The sequence below is a fragment of the Lissotriton vulgaris genome, chromosome 1_1, assembly GCF_964263255.1.
Source record: "Lissotriton vulgaris chromosome 1_1, aLisVul1.2, whole genome shotgun sequence".
Classification (NCBI taxonomy): Eukaryota; Metazoa; Chordata; class Amphibia; order Caudata; family Salamandridae; genus Lissotriton; species Lissotriton vulgaris.
In genome coordinates, this window is record NC_141685.1 from 1,992,310,349 (window position 1) to 1,992,327,716 (window position 17,368).

At 48.1% G+C, this 17,368-nt stretch overlaps 1 protein-coding gene across 1 annotated transcript in view; it reads right to left on the reverse strand.

The window, feature by feature from the left end:
* Window positions 1-17,368, reverse strand: part of MCM10 (minichromosome maintenance 10 replication initiation factor) — a 166,164-nt gene that overhangs the window by 78,368 nt on the left and 70,428 nt on the right. The window contains exons 7-11 of the mRNA XM_086919844.1: window positions 12,749-12,914; window positions 10,799-10,966; window positions 10,309-10,425; window positions 8,235-8,431; window positions 906-1,003 (exon numbers count right to left, since the gene is read on the reverse strand). Of these exons, the coding sequence (XP_086775970.1) occupies window positions 906-1,003; window positions 8,235-8,431; window positions 10,309-10,425; window positions 10,799-10,966; window positions 12,749-12,914 (746 nt within the window). The remainder of the gene's footprint in view (window positions 1-905; window positions 1,004-8,234; window positions 8,432-10,308; window positions 10,426-10,798; window positions 10,967-12,748; window positions 12,915-17,368) is intronic.

Consider the following 17,368-nt stretch of genomic DNA (forward strand, 5'->3'; position numbering starts at 1 on the left):
ACATTTAGTGGTGAGTAAGCTTTGAACTAGCATAATCAGAGCCTCCGGTCCGGACATAGAATTGAAATTTGCCTAGCTATGTGACAGTAAGTTTCAATTCTATTTAGGACACGTAGGCGAGGATTATCCCTCTCGCGGCACTGTGGTGCGAACCAGACCGTACGGCGGTAAGTAAAAGATTTTCCATTACGTCTGCTATGTGGATGCGACTGCTTGTTTTCATTGATGGATGGATATTGGTTTCTCAGGAACTTTACACCGGTGTCTTGTGTTTTAGGACATGATGGTGCGAAACAGGACCAGTGACTACAAGGCATTCGTGCGAAGAAAGAGGAGGGACAACCTGTGTGAAGGATCTTTCTAGGACGTACCGACATGGAGGAAGGACTGTGATCGGGTGTCATGTGATGGACTCATGGGAGTTGTAGTCCGTTTAAAGCATATTGGAACCTTTGGATCCGTTATATTAAATATGTTCTATGGGAAGGAAATATTGTTGTGTTGAATTTTTTCCGCTGCTGTGGAGAAATTGTTTGATTAAAGTGAAGAAAGATACAGCATAATCCTCGCCTCCGTGTCCTTAATAGAATTGAAACTTACTGTTACATAGCTAGGTAAATTTCGATTCCTTCAACCTGATAACATGGTGGCCAGACTCTGGCCCTCCCCCGCAAAACACAGTTACTGTAGTAAAAGATCTAGCGGTGAAATTTGACGATGCCGTGGCAGGGACAAGTTTCAACCCGATAAAAGCACACAAAAAATGTGGACTGCCTCACACTAGCAGCAAGAAAGACATTAGTCCTTGCATTATTTACACCCAGACTGGACTATTGTGGCAGTCTAAATACACACACAAGCTAAACCTCGCATGCGGAGAACTATTTCAAAGAAAATCATATTACCAAGCTTTTGTGCTTCCAGAGCTATGGCATCAGCCCCTCGGACAACAATGTTGCTCAGCTTAGTCTGGATGGTCTTCTTTGGGGCCACAGCAGCAGTCCTGTAAAGGCACAAGTCAAATGGATCACTGGATATTCTTTTACCATTATGCTGGATGTACAACAACTCCAAATGTCACAATCAAGGGTGGTTATTCAGTTCTAAATTAGGAAATGTATGCTATATTCTGAGACAGTCTGCATCATATGTTTTAATAGTCAGTAACATTATTTAAATAGCCCTTCTTTACACAACAGGTGCTATTACTAAAGAAAAAAAGCACGTTATACAATTCAGAAGGAGGGGTCAACTAGTTCAATTTGAAAGTGGAGAATGGAAATTGCATAAATTTCTTAGCAGCAGCTGATTGACCGAATAGGCATTATTTGCTGTTGGGGGTCCCACGTTTAAAGACAGACTCTGAGCAATGTTTCTCAAGAATGCGTCTACATAAACTGCAAAGCAAATAGCCTAGTAGTGGTTTTATGTGCAATCTGCTGTAAACATCTGACCTAGAATTTCAAAGTTTAACTTTGCCATATTAGAGTGGTAATATTGCTTTTATGGTTTTATATCTCAAAAAACCTAATAAAGTATATATTGATTGATTGAGTCACCCTATAGTAAACAGCATTGTGTTTAAATGGGTCTTGCAAAGTTATATTAGGAAAATTAAATAAGAGCAATACTTTAAATGGTGTCATGAGCCAAAATGAACTGTATTAAAAAACTCAGTTTGGCAAGCCGTATACATTTCTACTTGATATGGGACACGCTGTTATTAAACAAAAATGCATTTCTCAGTCTATATTTCCACATGCAGACAAGCTATGCATGAGTTAAGAGGCTAGAACATAAGGATTAGTTTCTGTCCTGTAACTCCAGTTCTGTAGTGGGGGTATCTCTGTCATAATCTAGTGAATAGTCCCGCCCATGTGTGTGGACCCGGGAGCAATCAAAAATAATCTCTTAAGGTGTCGAAAAATGCAGAACTGCACAGACACTTAACAGAGAATTAAAGACAGATACTGCAGCATGTATAACCAGGCTACACTGTCCAGTACTTCAACTAGAAATTCCACAAAAAATCCACAAACAGCAAAGTCTGTCCAGATTTCCCTTGCTTCAGCAGCAAAAACCCTCTGGAATGATAGAGAGAAAGACATGGACAGACAAGCCCCATAGGCTGCCATTATGTGGCTCAAAACAGGATACTGTGCCTTTAAGAGAACTTTCCAGAACTTCACAGTATCCCAGAATGCACTGCAGGTCCCTTTTACTTTCAGTTCTTTTTGAAGGCGTAACACGCCAGACCTGTAGCATTCCTTACATGAATATCTCTCTCCACCAGGGAGGAGGGCAGGCGCTTATGACTATAACAGAGATACCCCTACTACAGAACTGGAGTTACAGGACAGAAACGACTCCTTCTGTAGTAGGTGATCTCTGTGTATAGTCATAATCTAGTGAATAGAATGGCAAGCCCATCCCCACACCAAAGCGGCGGTGGAGAAACGAGAAATAACACCACTATTGTGCAAACAGATTTCGCAGCGAAGCCTGCCCAACCTGAGCGTCTGCTCTGGCATCAGGCAGTAATGCTTAGCAAAGGTATGGACCGACTTCCAAGTGGCCGCCCTGCAGATTTCTGCAATTGGAACATTACGGAGCAAAGCCGTCGTGGCAGCTTTGCCCCTGGTGGAATGAGCCTTAGGTTTACCCCCTAAGGTCTTATTAGCCTTTTGGTAACACAGTTGTATGCAGGACACAATCCACCTAGAGATGGACTGCTTAGAGGTAGCAAGACTCGTCCTGACTGATCCATAATTGATAAACAATTGGTCTGACCTACGAATATCCTTGGTCTTATCCAGATAAAATTTCAACACCCTCCTAATATCCAAGGAATGCAGCGACCTTTCCGCTGGAGAAGAAGGATTCTGAAAAAACGTAGGCAAAGTTATGGTCTGGTTGACATGAAAATCAGAAATAACCTTGGGAAGAAATTTAGGGTGAGTACGCATAACAACCTTAGCAGCATGAAATACAGTATAAGGTTCTTCGCATCAACGCCTGAATTTCACTCAACCTGCGGGCCGATGTGATAGCCACGAGGAACGCCGCCTTCCAGGACAGGTCCTGCAACGAAGCCTTATGAATAGGTTCAAACGGCTCCTTCATCAATCTGGACAGCACCACATTTAATTCCCATGAAGGCGAAGGAAGCCGGACAGGAGGGACACTTTCTTCAAGCCTTCCAAAAAATCTTTGATCACAGGGATCTGAAAGAAGGAAGTCTGTGAAGGGCATTTCCTGTAGGCAGTCAGCGCAGCAAGATGAACCTTAATGGAATGGACATTAAGGCCAGATCGCGCCAGATGCAGAAGATACGGAAGGATGACATCTTCCTTACACGTCGTCGGGTCAAAATTCTTGGACTTGCACCAGATGCAAAACCTCTTCCACTTGTAAGCATAGGAAGTCAGAGTGGAAGGTCGCTTAGCCTCCTTCAGTACGTCCATGCAATCTTCAGGTAGATTCAAATGGCCATATTGCACTATCTCAGGAGCCATGCCGCCAAACTCAAAGACGAGAGGTTGGGGTGCAACATCTGCCCCCCGAACTTCGTGAGAAGGTCCGGCTTGCACGGCAGCCGTATGTGAGGAAGGAGAGACCGGTGAAGCAGGTCCGTGAACCACCACTGCCTGGGCCATTCCGGGGCAATCGGGATCATCCGCTCCCTGGACTGGGACAGCTTGATGAGCACCGCCGGAATCAGGGGAATGGGTGGAAAAGCGTACAGAAAGCTGTTCGACCAGTTGATCCATAGCGCATTCCCCTGCGTCCCCTACTGGTAGTACCTGGAGGCGAAGTCTCGGCATTTGCTGCTTTCGGCGGTGGCAAACAGATCTATGTCTGGAGTCCCCCACCTTGCGAAGACTTCTCCTAGTACTTCGTCGTTTATGACCCATTTGTGGTTTTCCTGAATCAGTCTGCTCAGTGCGTCCGCCTGAACATTCTGCACACCTGGTAGATGGGTTGCCGTTATCGTCAGCCCTCTGGCCAGAAGCCATCGCCAGATTGCCTGAGCATCCTGCGACAGAGTGCGTGATCTCGAGTCCCCCTGCTTGTTGAGGTAATACATCGTGGTCGTATTGTCCGTCTGTACAAGCAGAGAGTTGGTCTGGAAGGACGGATGAAAGGCCTTCAGTGCCAAGTGAACAGCTCCGAGTTCCAGGAAATTGATGTGATACATGGATTCCGTCGGGGACCACGTTCCTTGAATCTGTAAGTCTCCGGAATGCGCCCCCCAGCCGTGCAGAGAAGAATCCGTCACGATTGTGGAAGGGAACCCCTGGTGAGGAGATTCTCTGCTGAACACCACCACTTCAGAGACTGAAGAGCATGCAGAGACAGTTGTATCTTGTCGTCCCAAGACCCTTTCCTCTGATCCCACTGATCCTCCAAGCACTCCTGCAACGGTCTCATGTGCAGTCGTGCGTGTGGCGTTAGGAAGATGCAAGAGGCCATCGATCCCAGTAGAGAAGACACCGTCCTCACTGCTGTAGATGGAGTGGTCATAAGAGCCTGAGCCTTCCGAAGGAGTGATAATCGCCGCTCCTCCGAAGGAGACACGCTTGCTGACAGCGTATTGATGGTGGCTCCCAAGTACTGAATGCACTGGATCAGAGTCGGGACAGATTTGGACAGGTTGATGTGCAACCCCAGCTTGTTCAAGAGAACGCACGTCTTCTGGAAGTGTGCTTGAGCTTCCGAGAAGGAGGAGGCCTTGATCAACCAATCGTCCAGGTACGGGTAGACAAACACCTTGTTCTTCCTTAGGTGTGCTGCTACCACTGCCATGCACTTCGAGAATGTTCTGGGCGCAGACTTCAGTCCGAATGGCAGTACTGTGTACTGATAATGATTGGCGCCGACTTGGAATCGCAGGAACTTCCTGTGTTTTTGTGCAATGGGCACATGGAAGTACGCATCTTGTAGGTCTATAGCACATAGCCAGTCTCCCTGTTGCAACGGAGGATAAATCTGATGCAACGACAGCATGCAAAACTTCTCTCTGGATATCCACTTGTTTGCCTGCCGCAAATCCAGAATGGGCCTGAACTCGTTCTTGTCCTTCTTGCGAACCAGGAAGAACCGGGAGTACAGACCTCTTCCTCTTTGAGACAGAGGTACGTCTTCTATCGCCCTTTTCCTTAACAGGATATCGGCCTCCGCCTGGAGCTCACGCAGCTGAAACTGTGAGCTGACCGGATAAATTGATGGAGGCGGGCTGGTGAACCGAAGACTGTATCCATTGCAAACAATATTCAGCACCCACTTGTCCGGAGTAATTTTTCTCCACTCTGCCAGAAAAAATTGAACACTTCCACCCACCGGAGCGGGTAAAGGTTGTGGGGGAAGTAACCGCTCAGGGTCGAGACCCAGCAGGGCCCTTGTTCGCTGTAGAGGACTGCTGGCCCCCTCTACCCTTCTGGCGCTTCTGAAAGGGTCTCCGGAACTGCTGCTGTTGTTGCTGCTGCTGTCCCTGCCCTCTGCCCTGTGCACCGAACCGTCTCTGGAACGGGCGGTAGGCCTTCTTTTCTTTGGGCTTCTCCAAGCCCACAGCAGTCAGGGTCTCTGCCTCTGCCTTCATGCGGGCCATCTCATCGTCGGCATGCTTGCCGAACAGGGTTTCCCCCGAGAAGGGCAGATTGGCCACCCGCTGCTGGGCCTCCGGCTTGAGTGATGTGAGCCAGAGCCAAGCATGGCGCCGCTGGTTGATCCCATGACAGTACCCATGGGCAGCCAAAATTGAGACATCCGCAGGGGCGCTGATGACCTGGTTCGAAACCAGCATCCCCTCCTTGAGGATCTCCTGGAAGTCCTCCCTCTTATCTCGTGGTAGGAGTTCCGTGAACTGTTGAAGGGATTCCCACAGGGCCCGGTCATACCGCCCTAGCAAAGCCGCATTGCTGGAGGCCTTCATGGCCGTGGATGCCGTCCTACAAGCCTTCCTGCCAGCTGAGTCGATCCATCGGCTCTCCTTATCAGGTGGTACGGTTGAAGACGGGGAGTTAGAATGTAGCTTCCTGGCCGCCATCACTATAACAGAGTCCGAAACCGGGTCTATCAGTAGAAAAGCCGGGTCCGAATCCGGGGCCCTGTACTTCTTCAGAAGTCGGGAGGGAGCGGCCTTCGCCACTGCTGGCGTGAGGAACAGCTCCTCCGCGGGCTCTACCAACCCAGGTACTTGCGGTAGCTAAGGGCAGACAAATGCTTCTTGTGAAGCGTCTCAAATATCATGGACGTCGTGGGTGTTGAAGCAGTCACAGTGATTCCCAATTTCGCTGCCCCCCTCAGGAGAACATCCTGGAACGTGCTGATGTCGTCCACCGGAGACACCCTTGTCCCCGGGGATTCCGACAAGGTCGGTGAATAGGTCCTGGAGGAGTCCGTGCGGGACCGTGATCCGCACCTCCTATGGCGCCGTCTTGACCTGGTGGAGTATCTATGCCAACTCCACGATCTCCCGCTCCGTCCGGAGCGTGATCATGACCTCCTTGGCTTTGGTCGATCCGCCGGTGCCACAGGGGCGGGCGACTTTGGTTTGGCCGGGGCCCTCGGCTGAGGGGTCCCCTTAGGAGGAGTCTGATATCGGGGCAGTGAGACCGACCTCGGAGGGATCGGAGGCGGCTTGTCTACTGGCAGCTGAGGTTGAGGTAGAGCTTGAGGGCGCGGTGGAAGTGGTGGTAACGGAGGAGGAGTAGGGGCCCGCGGAGGGAGCCCCCTCGGTAATGGAGGCGGGGGCGAACCGGCCTCTGCGGCGGGGTATACACCATGGAGTACACCGAACCCGGTGATCCGCCTTCCTTTCCAGCCTGGGACGTTGGCAAACCTCCCATAGGCATCTGGCGCCTGCTAGAGTGACTCCTGGCGCCAGACCTCCTTCCACGTCTCTTCGGCGTCGAAGAACGGTGACCGGACGGCTAGCGTCGGTCCCTCGACGGCGAGCGTCTTCTCCTCGACGTCGACAGTCTCTCCCTCGACGGTGACCTCCTTCGCCTCGACGGCAACCTCCTTCGCCTCGACGGCGACCTCCTTCGTCTTGACGGCGATCTTCTCTTCGACGTCGAGGATGCCCTCGACGACGACCTTCTCCTTTTCGCCGACGGCGAACGGCGGTGTCACCTCGACGGCGAAGGCGGACGCCGGGCCTATCGACGTCGATCACTTGACGACGACAAAATCATCACAGGAGATCTCGACGGCGGTCTGTTCAGTTCCCTCGATGTCGAGCGTCTACGTCGCTTCTACACAGAGCCCTGGGAAGACGGGGAACAGACTGCAGTCATCCCTCTCGACGGTGTAGTCGGTGCAATCGACCCAGACGGAGAATGGGGACGCTTGCTGGTCTTCCTGCCCCTGGGGAGCCCCCCAGAGGCCTCAGCATGGGCAGAGGAAGCCCCTCCAGACCCACCTTGCGTCTTCAGCCTTCTTTCCTCAAGGCCCTGAAGCCTGATCTTCTTTCTATTCTTCAGGGTCCTGCCAGAGAAGCCCTGACAAATGACACACTCCTCTGCGACATGGGAAGAGGGAAGGCAGAGGATACACACCTCATGAGGATCCGATTTGGCCTTCTTCCTGGAGCACTCTGGACATTTGTCAAATAATGCAGGCATATTGACAATAAAAGACTGCACCAAAGGATTAACAAGAAGAAAGGCACCAAAGTACTTTAGAAAAGCACTCAAAGACTTGAACAAAAGTGAAAAAAATCCCCAATAAACCCTTGAAAAGGGAGAGCTCAATGCTCCAGGGTCCTGCTTGCAGGAGCCGGAAAAAAGAACTGAAAGTAAAAGGGACCTGCAGTGCATTCTGGAATACTGTGAAGTTCTGGAAAGTTATCTTAAAGGCACATTATCCTGTTTTGAGCAACATAATGGCAGCCTATGGGGCTTGTCTGTCCATGTCTTCCTCTCTATCATTCCAGAGAGTTTTTGCTGCTGAAGCAAGCGAAATCTGGACAGACTTTGCTGTTTGTGGATTTTTGGTGGAATTTCTAGTTGAAGTACTGGACAGTGTAGCTTGCTTATATAGGCTGCATTATCTGTCTTTAATTCTCTCTTAAGTGTCTGTGCAGTTCTGCATTTTTCGACACCGTAAGAGATAATTTTTGATTGCTCCGGGGTCCACGCACATGGGCGGGACTATTCACTAGATTAGGACTATACACAGAGATCCCCTACTACAGAACAACGCTGATACACAGAGTTCGACAAATTACTTACACAGAAGCTGCATAGGCCATGGATGAAACGCCTCCGTAGTGAAAGCCATCATGGCAAAGCTTCGCCTTCAGACCGGATGCTTTCCGAGACATCTTTTTGGGAGGACCACTGGAGAAACTCGATTGTAAATCTGCTCGTTTTGAACTGAGCTTCTTGTACTGAGACTGCACATGATACTGACAATATTCACAATCATTCTGCAGAAAGAAAAGCGACTTTAAGAGCCAAATTGTAAAAGGCAGGAAAGTAGATGAAAACATAGGACCAAAAAGCAAAACTAGAGTGCCTATATTTTACTCTGGTTTGGCAAACACTTGGGAGCAGAGTTTAGGTTCGCTATTTGAGGAAGAGATTCCTGTGGTCCTGAAAGAAAAAAGCCATATGTTTTATCCTAATCAAGTTATCATCCCAGCGAGTGTAGTTGTTTGAATTAAGAAAAGGGAAAATATATATACGTTATGTGTTTTAGAACACTCTTTAACCCGGAAATTCACTGTTCAGCTGAAGGGTGCTTGCAGAGTAGCCATCTATCCTCCACCAATATATTGCAAGGCTCACCCTGAACATATAGACAGTGCATCTACAGCATGTACTCTTCGCCACCATGTGCTTTCAGATTTCTCTTTATATATTCATCAACTTATAAAATCAAGTTGTTTATTTATGTCAACTGTGACTCAGGTTATATAATAAGGTTTGGCAAATAAGAATTACTTGTGTTATAAAATAAAGCTTGCAATCATTTCATCTCATTAGTTACGTTATTTAAGCACTGCACAAGGCCACATTTACAAATTGAATCCGTAAGACCAAATACACATATTGCATTCCTGTGACGCCAAGGAGAGGTTTCAGAAACCGAACAAAAAGTTTTATTGTTGGTGGAAGAATAATAATGTAGGTTATTAGTGTTATTGTAAATGAAGAAATTAAACTTTTAGGATACATAAAAATACTTACAAGAACATTATTTGACTTAATTGAATTATATGATTACATGCCTAACGTAAAGATAATATTGTTAATTTTGGGGTGGAAAACTGGTAACGGCCGACGCTATTCAAATAAGCAATGTCCTTTGATTACAAAATGACAAATAATAGGAACATTAATTGATGAATCAATTTCTCTGTATCACAATCTGCCCAATATATTCCAAAGTAGTGCTTTCCACCACATCTTTGTCAGGCATGCATGATCCTAAAAAATATTAGTATTGGGGGGCCTTATGAACTATTTTTTTCAGACAATAAGTTGAGTGAAAAGTGTGGAGTAAATTAGAAACTTTAACAAAGTATTTACAGTTAATATTTAAAAATGTGTACACTGTTTAGGCACTGGCACTGCTGATGAAATGGCAGAAACTGATTTGTAACAGAGGCTGATGTCTCCTGACTAAAGGCTCAATTTATTTTCTACAGCGATTGCTTTATGTAACCTGACTGTACATGACTACTTTATAGAGCATAAGCATGAAAAGATATGACCTGGTTGATCTGCAGGACCCTGGTAGATATGTCTAACCTTGCGGGCAGGGGTCTTCAAACTGGGGTGCGTGCCACCCTAAAGGGGCCTCAAGTGGTGCCTTGAGGGGGGGGGAGCCGGGATCAGGCTGTCGCCAAAAGAAGCGTGCTTTGTTTTAAGAAGAGGAAACACCAAGGCAGTAATTGGGCCATCACTAGCACCTTTTGTCAATTATATCCAGGCTGGAAAAAGGTGTCAAAAGGGAAGGGACAACAATGAATGCACATTTTATTAGCTTTTTTTCTTTTTTAGTTGCTGTGCTTCTTAAGCACTATTTCAGGTGGGGCCAGCTGTTTTCTTCTGAGACAGCACCTCACTGTGCGCTCACTTCTTTGTTTACTGTTAATGCTATACTTCCTCAGATTCCCTCTATTACCCACCCTAAAATAAAACGAAATATGTATTATCAAGCTGGATTTGCAGGCGATCAAGAATTGGAAACGTTTATGGTTGACCCTTTACAGCTGCTTTTAGCACCAAAAGATTTTTAGGCAAGTTATCTGGAAAACTGTATGGTAAAATGCACCAAATCAGACTGATAGTCACCAACCAGATTAACCATCTGTGTACAGGGGTCTCCGTTTTTCTTCCTGGCCTTGCAGGTTCCCAAATCAAGCGATTCGCCCATGATCAAGATCTTCTGGGGGTTATCAACAGAGAAACAGACCTGTGGAGGGAAAGGGGAGAACAGTCCATATTCTTAAGAGGAATCTTAGCTGATGGCAAAGTCAATCTTCAGTCCAAAACAAAAATGGCATGCTGTAGATTTAAAGGAGCAATTCGGCAGAAATACACAGCTTGCCCATTTACTAGGATTTCCAAATATATTTTACTTTTAATCAAGGAAAAAGGTGAAGATCAGACACATGTTTACTGTGTTGCAGGTCCATCAAAATTCACCTGTGAGCTACTCATCCCACTTTGTATGGTAATGAAAGAAGGAGTACGGGAATGCCTCACATGAACAGGAAAGAGCTAGCCAGATTCAACACAAACTGCAAACACCATGACAGACTAGGATAGAAGCGTGCAAAACTCACCTCATCTGATCCCTCTTTCGGCTTCATTGGATTCGCGTTCAGCAGTCCCAGGACCGTGCCCTGCTCAGTCTTCCAGTGCTCTTTGTGTACATCTCCAAACAAAAACAGGGAGATGAACTTGTCCATGTTTTTCAAGTCATTCAGCCTCCATATGCTGAAAGTTCTACCCTACAAACGAAACACAATTTGGATTTCACACGTTTAAAAATAAGTGCATTTCACATCAACTAACGATTAAAGAAGTGCAGTTGTGCTGCATCCACTGCCATCACCACGTGCTGTGTGACAGATGTTACTAAATCCTAAAAGTATGCCAGTGAAAATGAATGCGTTAACCATTTTGCTAGCAGCCGACGTTTGCCTCAAAAGTTTTACTGTCTAGTCTTGAAAGGGATCCTAGGTTACCCTGGACTACACTTGTCTTCATATTGCTGCATGCATCAGAGCCACAAAGACATAGTTAACATACACTTGCGCCGATTTAAAAGCAAGCGTTGCACTTCCTGGATTAACTCCTCAAGTAGCTCTCATGTGGTTGCTCGCCTCTTTTCAACTTCTATAGCAGAACGAGTGAGTGTGAAGTTCTCCAAGGGCCTTCTCGAACATCGATCTTGCTTAAGATGTATGCTTAAACTTTAGGTGCCTTTCCCCATTCAAAGGAAACTGACATCCAAACATAGCCCCATGACAGAGATCATCCTCAAATTGGGGAGAGAGATACTTTTAGCCTGCAATCTTATTTTTTTTAAAAAACTTTCTTTTAGAAGTTTGACAGTGAAAAATGTAAATCCTGTTAGTGGGAAATAGTGTCAGCACCTAGTCCCCTTTTTATGGCATAGGGAGAACATGTATTGTCCCACACCTCCGACTCGATCAACAATCTCGGATTCTGTACAGTCCTTGCAAGCACAAGGTGAATGTGGCCTCTTTCTACTGTTTTCACCATAAATACACTGTATACAAATTTACCTATGTTATCCTAGAAAATGAAATGCTCTGCAGATACAGCACTCATTGGCTCCTGTTCTGATTAAGGGACTCTTATTTTAGACCACCAATCTACATGATCAATTAACTTCGGAATGCTGAGACTTTAGCAATTTACGACATAGAAAATGTGAACTCCCTCTCACCACCTTGCTGTACTCAACTCAATTTTCATTCAACAGTGCATTACTTTCAAAGTTCTATACATAGTGTGCGTCACTGTTTGCGGCACATGTTCTTTTTTGTTGTGGTTCTAACTAGAACCATTTTGGAATCCTCCCAGTGTTAAGAGACAATGGTAGAGGGTACTCTCTGGTCTGGGCCCCCACAATTTGGAACAACTAACCATTGGCACTTTGTGGTAAATCTTCCTATACCGCTTAATACACTGACAATTTCATCCACGGAACCAACTATTCTGGATACCACTCGCTGAATAAGATTTAACAGCATGAAACCCTAGTGTTCTGTGTGCTATACAAAAATCTCAAACAGTTGGTGGGGTCTTTGTACTTCAGAATACAACTTGAAAAAGGTCTAGTGGCCAGAGGATAAAATTGAGCAGGCCCTAGGTCACACTACTACTTGTGAGAGGTGTACAGAATTAAGGCACTTCCTCCCATGCAAAACAGAGTACTTTAGAGATAAATTCTGCAAAGGCTCTTAAAATAACATCTTATATCAACCTATATAAGGGAGTGAGGGGGGATTAACTGCTACAGCATCAACCTGAACGGATACAATTTGAAGATGTTGTATGTATGTCCTGAACGACATGCTGATTTTGGCAGCAATGACTAAGTCTGAAGCAGACAAGCACAACGTCAGCCCCGGAAATGTGAAAATGGAGGCCCAACATAAAATACCAAGAAATCAAAGAATAGGATGAGTTTGTGTAAAAATAGAGACGATTCAAACAAACAGTGTAAATCACTTATTTTTGTATGTTCACAGATGGCTTACATTATTTGCACTCTGAGGTGTAATTTTCTTTATGATTACGCCAAAAGTCACCCAATCAGAATCTTCCAGTTTCTCCACAGGAAGCTTGTCTGGTAACTGAGACAGACGAATCAGCTTCCGTCCACTCATTCTCCTCTCCATTTCCACAGAGGATACTCGCGGTCTCCTGCAAAATAGACAGCCACAGAGTACGCTATTAGACTACAATTGGTACACAAAACAACAAACGTGAGTGTCTGGTGTCTGACTTATTTCAAGAAAAGTGAAACACAATCAAAAGTACTCGAGACCATGGATTTTTATAGCTCCACAGACAAGGAGTACAATTGCCATAGCTAAAACACAGGAGAGCCAACTCAATAAGAGAACAATTTAAAATGTGACAATCATATAGTTATAGAACCCATGCACAGTGCAAGGTTCTGGAATAGAAAGGAAATGTTGCAGGACACATGTAAAAGTTGCTGAGGCTGAAACAACCACATCAGTGAAGAAGAAACATGTTGTGTAGAAGGATGTCTCTTCTGTCCTATCACTTCTAATGATTTTTTTTCACATTCTTTTTATTAACACACACAGCAAAAGAAAAAAAATACATTGGGTGGCATCCAGGCATACAATGACTGTTACATCTTCCAAGTTACAGAATACTGTACAGAAAATATTGAAAGGGTTCAGGGCTCCTCCGACACAACATTATCTTCCCTTGCCGCGGGGGGAGCACAGATATCTCCTCTGTATCCGTTCCAGGCGCCCCAAATTTTCCCCCACTTCCTGGGCCGACCCCTGGCAATATACACAGATCGCTCTCTAAACATGCACCAGTCCAGGTCCTCCATCCATTTCCCAATTTGTGGGAACTGACTGGCCCCCCCGTAGCTGGGTGATATTGCGCTTGGCTACAGCACACGCCAGTGTAACCCATATCTTCCCCTGAGACGTGAGATCGGTTGGTTCCCAAACATTCAGGAGACAACGGCGTGCCTCCAGCTTCAGGTCTACACCCCACACCTCGCGTACCCTGTCATGGACTGTGACTCAATAGCTCCGGACGACAGCACAATCCCACAACATATGCATGAACGTTCCAGCCTCACCGCTTCCCCTTCGACACTCTCCACTCACAGCCAAACCCATTCGCACCAATCGCGGACCCGTAACATAACAGCGGTGAAGGACCTTCAATTGCACCAACCGGAGTCTCATCAGTATAGCGATCACCCTTGGGGAAGACACAGCCTCCCTCCAGTCCTCATCATCCAAGACCAGGCCATCCGCATTCCATTGTTCCCTAAGAGTCACACGCGGGTCTTCCGTGTGGTTAATAAGCTTTTTATAGATCAGGGAGATTGTTTTAGTCGGAAGATGACCCTCCAACACCCGATCTTCCAATGGGGAGGCCTCTGGGGGCGTAACTCCCCGGGGGATATTAGCCAGCAACGCATGCCTAATCTGTATGTATCGAAACCGCTCGCTCTCCTGCAATTGATGCCATTCCTGGAGAGCCTCGAATGTAAGGATCCCATCCTTACCCCACATATCCCCGACCTGTGATATCCCGATGAGGTACCACCTGTCAAAACCTTTCGTCTTCCATAGGCCTCCCAGACGCTCAGCATTCCATAATGGCATGGCCAAAGTTATTTTCCCATCCCATTTAAGAGAACGATTAGTCTCATTCCACACCTGAACAGCAACCGCCGTGGGCCCAACCAGTGGAAAGCGCCACTTTCTGGCATATAAAGCCCTAGAGTATTCACCACCAGGTATCTGACCAGGGTCCATTGCGTTCCCGGGGTCAAGCGGCGATCCGTAAATTGCTTGATTGATTGCCGCCAACTGGGACGCCCAATAATACTTCCGGATATTTGGCAGGCCAATCCCCCCGTCGTACCACGGCAGCATAAGCTTAGAAAACGCAATCCGCGGCCTACCATCCCAAAGAAGCTGAAGCTGCCGTTGGAGAGACTCAATTTCTTTGAAATATGACAGGGGTACCGGGTCCAAGGAGTTTTGGAGTGCGTACAGGAAGCGGGGAAGGGCCATCATTTTGAACAGGACAGCACGTCCTAACAGGGAAAGCGGCAATGATTTCCATCGCACCACATCCCTCCGGAACCTAGCCAATGGGGACATCAAGTTATTTTCATACCTCAACTTGGGATCCAGTGACACAAAAATGCCCAAATACCGGAACCATATCAACTCCAACCTGACCCGACAATTCGCGGGGACAGTAGGGGGATCACCGCTTAAAACGAAGAGGACAGACTTCGCCCAGTTAATGGCAAAGCCAGAATACCTCCCAAATATTGCCAGGACGTCCAGAAATGCAATCATAGAATTCCTGAGGGTAGACAAATATAATAGAATGTCATCTGCGTAAAGCGATATTTTTTCTTCCCACTCAGGAAGTCCACCTCAGCCCCTTGATCGACCCGTCCCAGCGGATCCACGCCGCGAGCGGCTCGAGCGCTAAGGCAAACAACAATGGGGAGAGAGGACATTCCTGTCTGGTGCCCCTCCCCAAGGGGAAATCCGCAGACCTATGGTTATTTACCACTACTCTAGCCACGGGGTCAGAATATCAATCAATCAATCATGGTAATTTGTATAGCGCGCTACTCACCCGGAAGGGTCTCAAGGCGCTGGGGGAGAGGGGTCCGCTACTGCTCGAAGAGCCAGGTCTTGAGGAGCTTCCTGAAGGAGAGGTGATCCTGAGTTAGTCGTAGGTGGATGGGGAGGGAGTTCCATGTCTTGGCTGCCAGGTAGGAAAAGGATCTTTCCCCGGCGGTGGCCTTGCGGATGCGTGGTACGGTGGCGAGGGCGTGGCTGGTCTATCGTAGCTGGCGGGTGGGCGCGTAGAAGGTCAGGCGGCTGTTGAGGTACTTGGGGCCCAGGTCGTGCAGGGCCTTGTGTGCGTGGGTGAGGAGCCTGAACGGGATTCTCTTGCTGACGGGGAACCAGTGCAGGTCTCTCAGGTGGCCAGAGATGTGGCTGTGTCGGGGAAGGACCAGGACGAGTCGTGCGGAGGCGTTCTGAATGCGCTGGAGTCTTTTCTGAAGTTTGGCTGTGGTTCCGGCGTAGAGGGTGTTTCCGTAGTCCAGCCGGCTGGTGACGAGTGCTTGTGTGACCGTCTTCCTGGTTTCAGTGGGGATCCATCGGAAGATCTTGCGGAGCATGCGCAGGGTGTTGAAGCATGATGATGAGACGGCGTTGACTTGTCTGGTCATCGAGCGGGAGGAGTCCAGGATGAAGCTCAGGTTGCGTGCGTGGTCCGTTGGTTTGAGAGTGGTGCCCAGGGCAGGGGGCCACCAGGAGTCGTCCCAGGCATCAAATACTAGACAAAAAGTGGTGGTGACCATGTCAACAAGCATTTACAATGCAACGGTCGCACCTTTGCAAAAGTTAGAGATATTGGCATTGTAAATTACATTTTTTTATTTATGTGTTGCTTTTGAAAACAGATAAATAAATGGCATTGTCATTTACAATGCCAATAGCTTAATCTCTCGCAAATGCCACACACACACACAGAGGTCCACACGGACACAGAGCCCCACACACAGACACAGAGCCCCACACACAGACACAGAGCCCCACACACAGACACAGAGCCCCACACACAGACACAGAGCCACAGACACCCACACACAGACACAGAGCCCCCCACACAGACACAGAGCCCCCACACACAGAGCCCACCCACACACACACAGGCCCCCCACACACAGCCCCCCACACACACAGAGCCCCACCCCACACACAGAGCCCCACCCCACACACAGAGCCCCCCCACACACAGAGGCCCCCCACACACAGAGGCCCCCCACACACAGAGGCCCCCCACAAACAGCCCCCCCACACACACACAGAGCCCCCCCACACACAGAGCCCCCCCACACACAGAGCCTCCCACCCACAGAACCCCCCCACATGTACAAAGAGACACACACAGAGCCACACACACACAGAGCTACACACACACACACACACACACAGAGCCACACATACACACACACACAGAGCCACGCACACACACACACACACAGAGAGCCACACACACACACACAGACAGCCACACACACACAGAGCCACACACACACACACACACACAGAGCCACACACACACACACACACAGAGCCACACACACACACACACACAGAGCCACACTCACACAGAGCGACACACACACAGAGCGACACACACACAGAGCCGCACACACAGAGAGCCGCACACACAGAGAGCCCCGCACACACAGAGAGCCCCGCACACACAGAGAGCCCCGCACACACAGAGAGCCCCGCACACACAGAGAGCCCCGCACACACAGAGAGCCCCGCACACACAGAGAGCCCCGCACACACAGAGAGCCCCGCACACACAGAGAGCCCCGCACACACAGAGAGCCCCGCACACACAGAGAGCCCCGCACACACAGAGAGCCCTGCACACACAGAGAGCCCCGCACACACAGAGAGCCCCGCACACACAGAGAGCCCCACACACACACACAGAGCCACACACACACACACAGAGTCACACACACACACACACACAGAGCCACACACACACAGAGCCACACACACAGAGAGCCACACACACAGAGAGCCACACAC